The following is a 14,854-nucleotide window of genomic DNA, read 5'->3' as shown; positions in this document are numbered from 1 at the left end:
GAATGCACTTTTAATAATATGCCTACTTGCCAATAATTCCACCTCCCAAGTGGCGAAGTGGTCTAAGGTACTGCAGCTTGTGCAAGAGGAGTCACTACAGTCCCTGGTTCGAGTCCAGGCTGTATCACATCCGGCTGTGATTGGGCGCACATAATTGCCCAAAAGCATTGTAAATAATAATTTGTTCTTAACTGACTTGCCTAGTTACATAAAAATAAACTAATAATAAAACAATTACACAACAAAAAAATCCCGGTATGACATAAACTACCTTCCAATAGTCGCAAACTATATGTTCTCAAATGAAATATGTCCACTGGGAATGGAATGGGGGCATCTAACACATTCAAACAATTTCATAGAGATAGGAAAATAATTATAATGCATCTCTATTTCTAAAGAAAATAATCCTAGGTCATCTCTATTTCTATCTGTAATCCCTTGGCACCAATTATAACGGGTAAAATCATCCCTCTCGCTGTCTCTGTCTCTTTCTCTCTCTCAATTCAATTTCAATTTCAATTCAAGGACTTTATTGGCATGGGAAACGTGTTAACATTGGCAACGCAAGTGAAGTAGATAATACCTCTCTCTCTCTTTCTCTCTTTCGCTATACGGAGGTGAGTTCCTTCGCCGCACTAATGCCGAATTCTCTCTAGCAGTATCACGAGTGGAGGGAGAGGGAGTGCGAGCGCGTAGGCTATCAAGTGGACAGGATATCGGAGCCCACCGGCTTGGATTATTTGATCAAGCATCTTTGCCTGGTTGCAAGACACCTTTCATGGCAGTCTCGTGGTCCCACTAGCCACAGCAGGGAATTTACATGTATTACCGCATTAAATGGCTTTATTAGCCAGATCTTTATACTGATCCCACAGTCCGCTGTATATATATATGTATAGGGTACTTGACTACTATGCCAGCGAAGAAACACGGCGTCGCGAGGCTCTGTTCATAATTTGCTCACTGGTTCATTGATACAGGCACCTCATCGACTGATTTCACGTCTATTTCGGTGAAAAACAAACTCATACCTGGAATTGGGGTTAAGGTAAGGTCGTTGTAGCGTATGCTGCATGTCTATATATATATATATATATATATAAAAATAACATTTCCAATATAATTGAGCATGAACAATTCGAGGTGCCTGTTTTCGTGGGAGATGCAGCAACACCGGCCTGCATTGGCTAAGGCTACTGCAGTGATTCTATAGGGCCGTATTTTATGCTGTTTCATTTTATATGGCTGGATATTAGGCATGTGCTTTTGTTTAGATCGCAGTTTGCCATATATACTAGTTAGGCTACTATTTGTGCATAGGCTTTGAATAGCAAATATGGACCGGTTAGGATAGGCCTTATACAATGTTTAATTATTTAGAATTGGTCCGCGCATGTTCCTGATCATTACGCACATAAATGTATTACATGTGCATGACACTTTTAGAACATGAATTGCATCTCACAATGAAGCCATATTCTTGAAAGCAGTAGTCTAAGGGAGCACCAAATAACATGCTTGTACATATAGTAGTAGTCTACAGCCATACGGAGCACACACTACGTTATTGGACCACAACTACATTAAAAGTAGTTCAAATGTAAAAGCTATTTGATCCAGCAGCAGATTAGCTATATGACAATTATAGCATAGACGATGTCATCTTAATGTAGCCACTTTCTTGCTTAAAAAAGTGTTAATCCAAAGAAACGCACCATGCACTTGATATGGGATGGTGCAGGGGACTGTGATCATAGCCTACGTTCGGAATGGACCAACGAGACGGCGGTGGTAGGGATGCACGTCGTATGTATCATTTTAAGGTTAAAAACGATTACACAATAGGGAGTTAAGCAGCCCGACAACATTTGTACCTTTCCACGCGTATTCCATAACAAAATATCTGTCATTGATATTCTCTTTTGCCCTGCCTTCTTACACATAGGCATGCACAGACAATTGCGTCGACACTGTAGTAGCCCACCTCAACATCACCATGGATAGTCACCACCAGGCACTATTATTGATAGCCTAATCATGCATCTTTGAAATTAGAAATATTTATCTAATGTGCAGAGCGTTTGTGTGGATCATTCCTAAATTCTGTTCACTGAACTATATATATTTTTTGTCGACCGTAGGGCTGGGCGTAGCCTGTTCTACGGATGTCAGTGTTGTCACAGTTGGTCACACACAGCTGTTTAAATTGTGACTTGACTAGAGCGATCAGTTGCAGTGGCGTACTGTGACGTCACGCTACTACGGGCTGTCCATTGTACGAATCTGTCACGGGACGCAAACATGTCAAATTCAGACACTTCAGCAAAATTTGTGTGCAAAAGGGATGTCAATAACTAATTTATTCTGAATGCAAATGAGAATTTATGGTTTAATATTAGCATATTTTGACATCCAGTCTTATAGGCCAATGTTGACTTTGAAAATAATAATAAGTTAATTAAAACTTATTCGGGATAGGGGGGAGCATTTTCACTTTTGGATAAATAGCGTGCCCAAATTCAACTTCCTGCTACTCATCCCCAGAATATAAGATATGCATATTATTAGTGGATTTGGATAGAAAACACTCTGAAGTTTCTAAAACTGTTTGAATCATGTCTGTGAGTATAACAGAACTTATGTATCAGGCAAAACCCTGAGGACAAACCATTCAGTTTTTTTTTTGAGGTCACTGTCTATTCAATGCGATTTCATTGGGAAACCAGATTTCTAAGAGACTTGTTTGCAGTTCCTACCGCTCCCACTGGATGTCACCAGTCTTTAGAAATTGGTTGAGGTTATTCCTTTGTGTAATGAAGAAGTACGGCCATCTTGAACAAGTGTCAGGTCATGTGTACTGTTTGATAGTTGCGCAAGACCAGAAAGCAGAAAGTGTGTTGTCTTCCTGTATTGAACACAGATTATCCAGTCTTCAATTTGATCGATTATTTACGTTTAAAAATACCTATAGTTGTATTACAAAAGTAGTTTGAAATGTTTTGGCAAAGTTTATAGGTAACTTTTGAGATATTTTGTAGTGACGTTGGTTAAGTTGTAACCAGTGTTTTTATGGATCAAACGTGCCAAATAAATGGACATTTTGGATATATATGGACAGAATTAATTGAACAAAAGGACCATTTGTGATGTTTATGGGACACATTGGAGTGCCAAAAAAAGAAGCTCGTCAAAGGTAAGGCATGATTTATATTTTATTTCTGCGTTTTGTGTCGTGCCTGCAGAGTTGAAATATGCTTCTCTCTCATTGTTTACTGTTGTGCTATCATCAAATAATAGCATCTTATGCTTTCGCCGAAAAGCTTTTTTGAAATCTGACATATTGGCTGGATTCACAACGAGTGTAGCTTTAATTTGGTATCTTACATATGTGATTTAATAAAAGTTAGATTTTTATAGTATTTTATTTGAATTTGGCGCTCTGCATTTTCCCTGGCTATTGGCGTCCCGCCTATCCCAGAGAGGTTTTAACAAGGCCTACTGTTCTAGTAGGCCTATGCTAGCCATCCAAACGGACACTACTGGAAGGCTACATTTCCCTGTGGTGAGACAGTGATACACGCCATTGATATAGCCAATTGGCCAATTTTGTGTGTTCTGGGTCTTCTGTCCCTTGAACACAGTAGATAACCTATTGTCTTTACATTTAAACACAATAAAAGGCCTGGCTCTCTACTGATACTACAGAAGTGTGCCTTCAGAAAATGACCTATAGCCAATACTCCCAGTGTTCTCCATTGTACGACAATTGACCGCAATATCGTGTGGAAAGTAAAGGTCAAAGTAATAAAAATGTCCTCTGATACACAAAGCTGTGTAAAAGATTGATGACAAGCAGAATGAAAAAGCAGGGGGAACCAGTAAGACCAGTCCCCAGCCTGAGGGGGACAGAATTAAAGGTCCTCAATTCTGTGGTGTGTAATGTGGTGTGGCATCTGTCTATCCTCATGTAACAGTATAACTTTAGTCCTTCCCCTCGCCGGGCTCCTCTGCACACATCAACAATAGTCACCCACGAAGCATCGTTACCCATCGCTCCACAAAAGCCGCGGCCCTTGCAGAGCAAGGGGAACCACTACTTCAAGGTCTCAAAGCGAGTGATGTCACTGATTGAAACACTATTAGCGCGCACCACCGTTAACTAGCTAGCCATTTCACATCCGTTACACTCACCCCCCTTTTGACCTCCTCCTTTTCCGCAGCAACCAGTGATCCGGGTCACAACACCAATGTAACAGTATAACTTTAGTCCGTCCCCTCGCCCCTACCCGGGCTCGAACCAGGGACCCTCTGCACACATCAACAACAGTCACCCACGAAGCATCATTACCCATCGCTCCACAAAAGCCGCGCACCACCGCTAACTAGCTAGCCATTTCACATCGGTTACACTCACAGGAACTTCTCCCTCTCTTCTCTTCTATCATCTCCTTTCCATAGTGGCTTAGTTTCTTTAGCTCACTTACTCCTTACACAGTGAAGAGAGCTTGGGGTCAGGGTGTCACTCGCGTATCTATTCCTGGAGCTGAAATTATTGACAACAAAACCGACCTGCTTCACTTTGATGATTGTCAAGATGTATTTATTTGATCGTGTACTGGAGGGGGATATTCAGGAAGAGAAATATGTTCACAATATTTAGCAACACTACTATGATACATTTAGGTTTTAAAATGTTCTGTACCTTTTACAGTATCAATGTTTGCAAAGAGGACACAAATGTAATCAAGACCAATGACATATTTTTGCAAGGTGGGGCTACTCGGGATAGAATAAACCCAATCAGATTTAATGCAGCAGAAAGAGATCCCTAAAATAATTCTGCATTTACATACATCTTAAATAAAGGGCAGTTTGTGACATTTCTACAATGGTTTTCACAGCTCCTCAAAGGACCTCTGCTTCTCTCTGACAGGAAGTAGGAAGTGAGAAGGTCACAGACAGCGCACTACTGGAGCACCTGGCTTGTTGCCTGGGAATTCTCTGGTGAGGAGATTGAGGTGTTGGGTGTTGTGAATTACTGTACCAGAGACCTCCTTTCCAGAAGCATGTTTGGGGCAGTGGGAAAAGGGGATGGGTGGGAGGATACAGCTTGAGTCTTACGCCATGCCGGCTGGCTGGAGATTTATAATTGTAGCCGGGTGACATGGTGTAGCCAAAGAGCAATAATAATGTTGAGTGCTTTGGAGGAGAATGCTGAACAAGAGCCAGAAACAAACTGGCGAAAACAAAGATGGCCGATCTGAATTGTGTATATGTCACTATAGAATATTACAGTATCTACAATTGATTTTAGCTACAAAGGGATGAGGCGGTCTGTAAAGAACAGAAGCAGCAGAACACAACGACACAGAAAATGATCAGGGCCAGACTAACCCACTAAGAGAATCCTGCATGTATGTTCAGACTTTTGTGGTCTGAATTGTGGCCACAGCATGGCTTCTCCTTCCCTGTACCATGCCCAAGTTGTAGCAAGAAACATGAAGGACTCAGTGTTTACTAAAGTTCAGTGGTTATAGCATGGTGATTGTGTTGTCAAAGGTGCAGTCGACTGTCTCTGACCTTTTCCCAGCACCAGAGGGATCAAAGGGCTTAGGCATGTTGCCTTGTCGTGTCTCTTGTGGAGGTGTCATGGACATGTATGGAACACTGTGTCGTCCCTTGTTTGCCAGAATCTGTTATTGCTTCATTTTAGTCTGATCACCATTGGATTCTCTGTTGAGGGCTAGCCTGATCACCACGCTGGTGGAAACAGTCATGCACCCCGGATAGATGAGATTCGTCAGTGAATTGTCCCGATAGCGGCAGAAGCATATGTGGGCTGGGTTATTGCTGGAGAGCAACAGTGTTTTTGTTTCCATGCGGAGCGTCTTGGATATGTGAGAGGGGCCTCTGGTACGCTGAGACACTGACAGGTGTGTTTGTTTACCAGGAAGAACCACATCACGTCAGTTAGTGGGATCCTTAAGCTAAAATACTGTCTTATTAGAGGGACCCCAGGTGGTGGGTCTAGGAAAGGCCTGCCGGAGCGACCTAGGTCTCTCGACAGCACAGGCCAATACGTTTGACATATATGACAGTGTGACAGTTTGGATGGAGCCTTAATGCATTGGCGACCATTGTGGCTGTATGGTGGCCTTCTGTCAGTGTTTACATCCTTCACTATACAGTACATGACCATGGAATTATAATGTGCGTGCGGTCCCTTGAAAAGGAAGTGGGTAGTGTGTTAATTTTTGTGACATGTGGGGTCTTTCTGTATAAAGGTGATGTTGTTCAGTAAGTACAGTGCAATGCGAAAGTATTCGGCCCCCTTGAACTTTGCGACCTTTTGCCACATTTCAGGCTTCAAACATAAATATATAAAACTGTATTTTTTTGTGAAGAATCAACAACAAGTGGGACACAATCATGAAGTGGAACGACATTTATTGGATATTTCAAACTTTTTTAACAAATCAAAAACTGAAAAATTGGGCGTGCAAAATTATTCAGCCCCCTTAAGTTAATACTTTGTAGCGCCACCTTTTGCTGCGATTACAGCTGTAAGTCGCTTGGGGTATGTCTCTATCAGTTTTGCACATCGAGAGACTGACATTTTTTCCCATTCCTCCTTGCAAAACAGCTTGAGCTCAGTGAGGTTGGATTCAGGTCTGGACTTTGACTTGGCCATTCTAACACCTGGATATGTTTATTTTTGAACCATTCCATTGTAGATTTTGCTTTATGTTTTGGATCATTGTCTTGTTGGAAGACAAATCTCCGTCCCAGTCTCAGGTCTTTTGCAGACTCCATCAGGTGTTCTTCCAGAATGGTCCTATATTTGGCTCCATCCATCTTCCCATCAATTTTAACCATCTTCCCTGTCCCTGCTGAAGAAAAGCAGGCCCAAACCATGATGCTGCCACCACCATGTTTGACAGTGGGGATGGTGTTTCCTCCCGAAACACAACCCAACCAAGCCGCACTGCTTCTTAACACAGCGCGCATCCAACCCGGAAGCCAGCTGCACCAATGTGTCGGAGGAAACACCGTACACCTAGTGACCAGGTCAGCATGCACTGCGCCCGGCCCGCCACAGGAGTCGCTAGTGCGCAATGAGACAAGGATATCCCTACCTGCCAAACCCTTCCTAACCCGGACGACGCTAGACCAATTGTGCGTCGCCCTATAACCTTTATTTCTTGATGTATTGGATGGTTGTGAATGGCTGTGTACAACAACACTTGCGATATATATATATATAATTACACTCCAATGGATCATGACCCTCAGCCAGTATGAGAATTACAGTTGGGAAAGCATTTTTTTAAATGCAGTTTTGTCCTGCTACAGTGGTAAATATGAAAATAAATAAAAGGTTGTTCCCTCTCTCTCTGTGTGTCTTGAGCTCTCGCTAACGAACTTGCAACATTATCAACTATCAGCTGCTTCACTTTGATGATTGTCAAGATGTGTTCATTTGATAGTGTACTTAAGCTCGAGGGGGATTTTCAGGAAGACACATATGTTCACTTGGAATATTTAGCAAGAGATCCCTAAAATAATTCTGCATTTCCATACATCTTAAATAAAGGGCAGTTCGTGACATTTCTGCATTGGTTTCTATAGCTCCTCAAAGGACCTCTGCTTCTCTCTGACAGGAAGTAGGAAGTGAGAAGGTCACAGACAGAGCGCTACTGGAGCACCTGGCTTGTTGCCTGGGAATTCTTCTCTGGTGTAGGGAATTGAGGTGTTAGGTGTTGTGAATTACTGTACCAGAGCCCACCACGCAAACAGGATGTTCTGGTGCTGCATCTTCTGGTGACCTATTGAAAACAGTACAACAATGATATGGCAAATTAACAAGTGTGATGTATGCCTTTTTGTTTTCATGACAAAAAAAAGAAGCCTAACACTCCTGTGGAAGTTTGTCGCTTTCAGGGTCCAATTCCAGCTCAGGACAGTATGTCAATATATTCAAATTTGCATGCCCACGCCCACACAGTCAGACTGAGCATTTCAGTGGCCGAAGGAGGCCCAGGGAAATAAATGATTGAGGATTGAAAAATACAATTAAAAGACAGCACGGGGTCTTTAATTCAGGCTAGACGAGTGTAGGCCTAATAATGACAATCGGCAAATGTTTTGTAACAGATGTCTCGTTCCATTCATTAAATGGTGAGTACAGAGGACGCTGTTTGGATGCTGGAATAATTTTTCAGTGGACCAACATGCGCAGGTAGCTTACTTTCTGAAGAGATTTATTTGAAAATCAGATGAAAACATTACTGGTTGTGTTCATGCCCCCTTTAAAAGCTAATACACGTTTACCATATTTACCGTAAACCCTATCAGTCCTGAGATCCCAGGAAACATTGGCTTTTCATTGATCGGTTTTATTTATCTGCATGTCGAGCCCTTATGTTCAGCCTCACAATGAAGTGTTTTACCATATTATTTTCCAGATAACCAGGGCTATAAATAGAACACAAAACAATTTGAAATAAACAGTTGCATTCATGACTTTTACTGAATGTCATTTTTAAAAAAAAGGTCTGCCAAAGCAAAAACCTCATCAAATGAATTTATATGAATACTGTACGTACAGAAATGGTTTGCTGACTGGGAAAAACATATCCAGCTAGTCAGTGACAAATGTGTGGAGTTTGTGACAGCAACTAAGTGAGCTCATTACAGTATTATAGACGCCATGTCCTGGGATTTCCAATGATCTTCTATGTAGAAGAACCCCTTACCCTTCGAACGACTTTTGTGTCGCTCGTGAGCGCCGTAGAGCACAACATGTTACATGTCCATGTTCGTGAGAGTCTCAACTTTTCATAGATAGCTCAAACTATTCGGAATCTACAGAATTTTTGTTAAATATAAAAGACCACTCTAGCTCAGCGCGTTAAATCACACAGACCTTTTAATCACACAGACCTTTTTATCACACAGACCTTTCAAACACACAATGTTTAAAAGGGGTTAGAAGTCCAAAATGTGCCCGGCTATAGGTCATATTAGGCCCATAAAATAGGAAGTCCTGTGAAATAAATAGAGACCCCCGAATGTTACTGTATAATTCACACGCTGCGGTGATCCCAAGCCTCACAGTTTCAGTAACACAGACTTCAGCTTCATATTGAATGATGACCTTAATTCCATAATCCTCTGAAAATTTGATTTCCAACCAGACTAGAATATTTCAACCTTTTAAGAGTGCTGAGCATGTACTTCAGTGTTTACTCTTGCCTTTCACGTCTTGACTGCTTTTGAAATCTTTGTGCTTTGTGAGGTGCCTCGAGGACCACAGCTGGTGTTGTAACAGAAAAGAGTTTAACCTCGCTCAGTCTCCCATTGCAAAAGAAAGTACATTTTTTCCCCCTCACAGATTCCCCGCACACTGACACTTTTACATGTCCATATTCACACTTAAGTGACTGTAACACGACAAAGAGCCAGAGGGATTGGAGGATAAGCGCAGCAGCTCTCTGGTTGATGTATCGTACTGTTTACTGACGGCACTGCTCTGATCTCATCTCGCCTGACGTGAAAGAGACACAATAGGAGCCAGTTGTTTCAATAAAGTTATTTTTTACGAGACACGATCAGAGAAGAAGACTGTGCCAAACTCCCTCTATGTATGTATGTTATGCAAATGAGTCATGAATGATCCATTATTCATAAGAATCACACATTTTTTTGATAAGTAAACGGACAAGAAGTGAATGAGGAATTATCATTAACATTAGCAAAGGGGTTTGATTCAATGCGTGATTTGTGCTTTGGAAATCATAGATATCTATGACTGTTCATAGCCCCACCCCTGGATTACTAAATATATGGTGTGGACTGGAGCTCTATCAAAACATGCATGCACTTTGCCCTTAAATACAGTTGTTGTGATTCAGATTTCCTGCATGGTGTTCGAGATTATGTATTTATATGTACAGTATAATGTGTTTCTATGGGGGTGATAAAGGGTGCATGTGATCCACATCCTAAATGTACTGTACTCTACCTAACTCTCTCACCGTGTGTCTGTAGGGTCGCTCAGGGAAACAGGCGCAATGGCCAATGCCTCCACAGACCTGGACAACGCGGAGGCCCAACGCCAGCTCAACAACAACAACACCCGTCTGGCCGGCAGCTCGGGACACTGGGAAACTGAGGTCACCAGCTCCAAGCTGTTTGAGTGTTCCCGCATCAAGGCCTTGGCAGGTGGGTGGATAGAGATACTGGACTAGAGGAACAACAGCACCTTCACCTGTCTCAGTCACAGCTCCATCACTCACAAAAGACACAAGCTTTATAGACCTCCCTGTATACCTGATGGAGGTTCAAAGTTATAGAAGGACTTGATTCATGTTCTATCTAACAGGGGCTACTGACAAGGGGGTATGGTTGATATATCAGAGCCAGTGCTATAGTACTTGAGTCCAGGACTCGGACCGGGCCAGCGGTGACTCGGACTCGGACTCTGAGTGGACAAGTAGTGACTGGGAAATAACTCAGATGTGAGTTTTGGTCACTACATCACTGATCATAGCTCAATCCTGATGAACTACAAATGTAGGATCTTCATTTGATCACTCTTGTGTTGCAGAGCATTTTCCTGCAAAGCTTGTAGTGTATTCCAGGTTTCAAAAAAGTTTGTAATTTCAACTTTAAAATGTCAGACCCCTACAAAAATGTCCATTCAATTCCACATAATAATTCACATTTCCTGTTGCTGCAGGATTATTTTCCTGCTGTAGCAAACTGGCTCAAACTAAGATCCTACATCTGTAAGCCATGTGTTTATCTCATCTCTCCTGCAGAAGAGAGAGATGCTGTCCAGAAGAAGACCTTCACTAAGTGGGTGAACTCCCACCTGGCAAGAGTGTCCTGTCGAATCGCTGACCTCTATAACGACCTCCGGGACGGCTACATGCTCACCAGGCTGCTGGAGGTCCTGTCTGGGGAGATGCTGGTTGGTCAACCCATTCTCTGGTTCCCAACCACAGCCTACCTTTCAGTCAGCAGATGCTAGGAGAACAAGCACAAAACTATTCAACAAAGAACTCTGCATTGTAGTTATTTTTGTACCAAATATTATTCATTCACGTCTAAATGTTTCATGAATGTTGTCAGCACTGCAGCTATATGTCATGTGTAATCGTATGAGAATAGTAGTCAGCATAATGGGGTTTGCCAATTGGATGGGTGTACAGCATTTGCACGCTTTCTTTGCCATTGTGTTTTTAATGAGAATAGTATTGTCTTAATATAAAGGCATTGAGATCAAAGTCTATATACAGTGCCTTGCGAAAGTATTCGGCCCCCTTGAACTTTGCGACCTTTTGCCACATTTCAGGCTTCAAACATAAAGATATAAAACTGTATTTTTTTGTGAAGAATCAACAACAAGTGGGACACAATCATGAAGTGGAACGACATTTATTGGATATTTCAAACTTTTTTAACAAATCAAAAACTGAAAAATTGGGCGTGCAAAATTATTCAGCCCCCTTAAGTTAATACTTTGTAGCGCCACCTTTTGCTGCGATTACAGCTGTAAGTCGCTTGGGGTATGTCTCTATCAGTATTGCACATCGAGAGACTGACATTTTTTCCCATTCCTCCTTGCAAAACAGCTCGAGCTCAGTGAGGTTGGATGGAGAGCATTTGTGAACAGCCGTTTTCAGTTCTTTCCACAGATTCTCGATTGGATTCAGGTCTGGACTTTGACTTGGCCATTCTAACACCTGGATATGTTTATTTTTGAACCATTCCATTGTAGATTTTGCTTTATGTTTTGGATCATTGTCTTGTTGGAAGACAAATCTCCGTCCCAGTCTCAGGTCTTTTGCAGACTCCATCAGGTTTTCTTCCAGAATGGTCCTGTATTTGGCTCCATCCATCTTCCCATCAATTTTAACCATCTTCCCTGTCCCTGCTGAAGAAACGCAGGCCCAAACCATGATGCTGCCACCACCATGTTTGACAGTGGGGATGGTGTGTTCAGCTGTGTTGCTTTTACGCCAAACATAACATTTTGCATTGTTGCCAAAAAGTTCAATTTTGGTTTCATCTGACCAGAGCACCTTCTTCCACATGTTTGGTGTGTCTCCCAGGTGGCTTGTGGCAAACTTTAATCGACACTTTTTATGGATATCTTTAAGAAATGGCTTTCTTTTTGCCACTCTTCCATAAAGGCCAGATTTGTGCAATATACGACTGATTGTTGTCCTATGGACAGAGTCTCCCACCTCAGCTGTAGATCTCTGCAGTTCATCCAGAGTGATCATGGGCCTCTTGGCTGCATCTCTGATCATTCTTCTCCTTGTATGAGCTGAAAGTTTAGAGGGACGGCCAGGTCTTGGTAGATTTGCAGTGGTCTGATACTCCTTCCATTTCAATATTATCGCTTGCACAGTGCTCCTTGGGATGTTTAAAGCTTGGGAAATCTTTTTGTATCCAAATCCGGCTTTAAACTTCTTCACAACAGTATCTCGGACCTGCCTGGTGTGTTCCTTGTTCTTCATGATGCTCTCTGCGCTTTTAACGGACCTCTGAGACTATCACAGTGCAGGTGCATTTATACGGAGACTTGATTACACACAGGTGGATTGTATTTATCATCATTAGTCATTTAGGTCAACATTGGATCATTCAGAGATCCTCACTGAACTTCTGGAGAGAGTTTGCTGCACTGAAAGTAAAGGGGCTGAATAATTTTGCACGCCCAATCTTTCAGTTTTTGATTTGTTAAAAAAGTTTGAAATATCCAATAAATGTCATTCCACTTCATGATTGTGTCCCACTTGTTGTTGATTCTTCACAAAAAAATACAGTTTTATATCTTTATGTTTGAAGCCTGAAATGTGGCAAAAGGTCGCAAAGTTCAAGGGGGCCGAATACTTTCGCAAGGCAAATCAAATCAAATCAAATCAAATTTTATTTGTCACATACACATGGTTAGCAGATGTTAATGCGAGTGTAGCGAAATGCTTGTGCTTCTAGTTCCGACAATGCAGTAATAACAAGTAATCTAACTAACAATTCCAAAACTACTGTCTTGTACACAGTGTAAGGGGATAAAGAATATGTACATAAGGATATATGAATGAGTGATGGTACAGAGCAGCATAGGCAAGATACAGTAGATGGTATCGGGTACAGCATGTACAAATGAGATGAGTATGTAAACAAAGTGGCATAGTATAGTATAAAGTGGCTAGTGATACATGTATTACATAAGGATACCGTCGATGATATAGAGTACAGTATATACGTATGCATATGAGATGAATAATGTAGGGTAAGTAACATTTATATAAGGTAGCATTGTTTAAAGTGGCTAGTGATATATTTACATCATTTCCCATCAATTCCCATTATTAAAGTGGCTGGAGTTGAGTCAGTGTCAGTGTGTTGGCAGCAGCCACTCAGTGTTAGTGGTGGCTGTTTAACAGTCTGATGGCCTTGAGATAGAAGCTGTTTTTCAGTCTCTCGGTCCCAGCTTTGATGCACCTGTACTGACCTCGCCTTCTGGATGATAGCGGGGTGAACAGGCAGTGGCTCGGGTGGTTGATGTCCTTGATGATCTTTATGGCCTTCCTGTGACATCGGGTGGTGTAGGTGTCCTGGAGGGCAGGTAGTTTGCCCCCGGTGATGCGTTGTGCAGACCTCACTACCCTCTGGAGAGCCTTACGGTTGAGGGCGGTGCAGTTGCCATACCAGGCGGTGATACAGCCCGCCAGGATGCTCTCGATTGTGCATCTGTAGAAGTTTGTGAGTGCTTTTGGTGACAAGCCGAATTTCTTCAGCCTCCTGAGGTTGAAGAGGCGCTGCTGCGCCTTCTTCACGATGCTGTCTGTGTGAGTGGACCAATTCAGTTTGTCTGTGATGTGTATGCCGAGGAACTTAAAACTTGCTACCCTCTCCACTACTGTTCCATCGATGTGGATAGGGGGGTGTTCCCTCTGCTGTTTCCTGAAGTCCACAATCATCTCCTTAGTTTTGTTGACGTTGAGTGTGAGGTTGTTTTCCTGACACCACACTCCGAGGGCCCTCACCTCCTCCCTGTAGGCCGTCTCATCGTTGTTGGTAATCAAGCCTACCACTGTTGTGTCGTCCGCAAACTTGATGATTGAGTTGGAGGCGTGCGTGGCCACGCAGTCGTGGGTGAACAGGGAGTACAGGAGAGGGCTCAGAACGCAACCTTGTGGGGCCCCAGTGTTGAGGATCAGCGGGGAGGAGATGTTGTTGCCTACCCTCACCACCTGGGGGCGGCCCGTCAGGAAGTCCAGTACCCAGTTGCACAGGGCGGGGTCGAGACCCAGGGTCTCGAGCTTGATGACGAGCTTGGAGGGTACTATGGTGTTGAATGCCGAGCTGTAGTCGATGAACAGCATTCTCACATAGGTATTCCTCTTGTCCAGATGGGTTAGGGCAGTGTGCAGTGTGGTTGAGATTGCATCGTCTGTGGACCTATTTGGGCGGTAAGCACTGTATCCCCTGCAGATTGCTTTGACCAATCAACCATTACCCTCTCACCATTCCACTCTTGTTCCCTCTATCTCCTTACCTTGCTGTCCTCTCACCCTTCCCTCCCCCATCCCTCCCCCCTAGCCAAGGCCCACGCGGGGTCGCATGCGTATCCACTGCCTGGAGAACGTGGACAAGGCCCTGCAGTTCCTCAAGGAGCAGAGGGTCCACCTGGAGAACGTCGGCTCTCACGACATCGTCGACGGCAACCACCGTCTCACCCTTGGCCTCATCTGGACCGTCATCCTTCGCTTCCAGGTAGTGACCTGGCCCACCCGTCCTGGTGCATGGTGTTGTTTGTCTCTGTGGCTTCTGT

At 43.1% G+C, this 14,854-nt stretch overlaps 1 protein-coding gene across 8 annotated transcripts in view; it reads left to right on the top strand.

Annotated features, from left to right (window-relative positions):
• The first annotated feature begins 619 nt into the window (after window positions 1-619).
• Window positions 620-14,854, top strand: part of LOC110503306 (spectrin beta chain, non-erythrocytic 4) — a 71,248-nt gene continuing 57,013 nt past the window's right edge. For 3 of the 8 annotated variants that reach the window (XM_036961360.1, XM_036961358.1, XM_036961359.1), the window contains exons 1-4: window positions 630-1,051; window positions 10,054-10,227; window positions 10,827-10,978; window positions 14,623-14,796. In XM_036961360.1, the coding sequence (XP_036817255.1) occupies window positions 10,077-10,227; window positions 10,827-10,978; window positions 14,623-14,796 (477 nt within the window). In that variant the 5' untranslated portion in view covers window positions 630-1,051; window positions 10,054-10,076. Of the gene's footprint in view, window positions 1,052-10,053; window positions 10,228-10,826; window positions 10,979-14,622; window positions 14,797-14,854 lie in introns of all 8 variants that reach the window. The other 5 variants (XM_036961362.1, XM_036961361.1, XR_005039326.1 and 2 more) reach the window with 4 other exon arrangements.

Source organism: Oncorhynchus mykiss, chromosome 24 (genome assembly GCF_013265735.2).
Source record: "Oncorhynchus mykiss isolate Arlee chromosome 24, USDA_OmykA_1.1, whole genome shotgun sequence".
NCBI classification, from domain to species: domain Eukaryota; kingdom Metazoa; phylum Chordata; class Actinopteri; order Salmoniformes; family Salmonidae; genus Oncorhynchus; species Oncorhynchus mykiss.
Note: the sequence above shows the minus strand (reverse complement) of the source record. Positions and strands in the feature narration are given on the sequence as shown.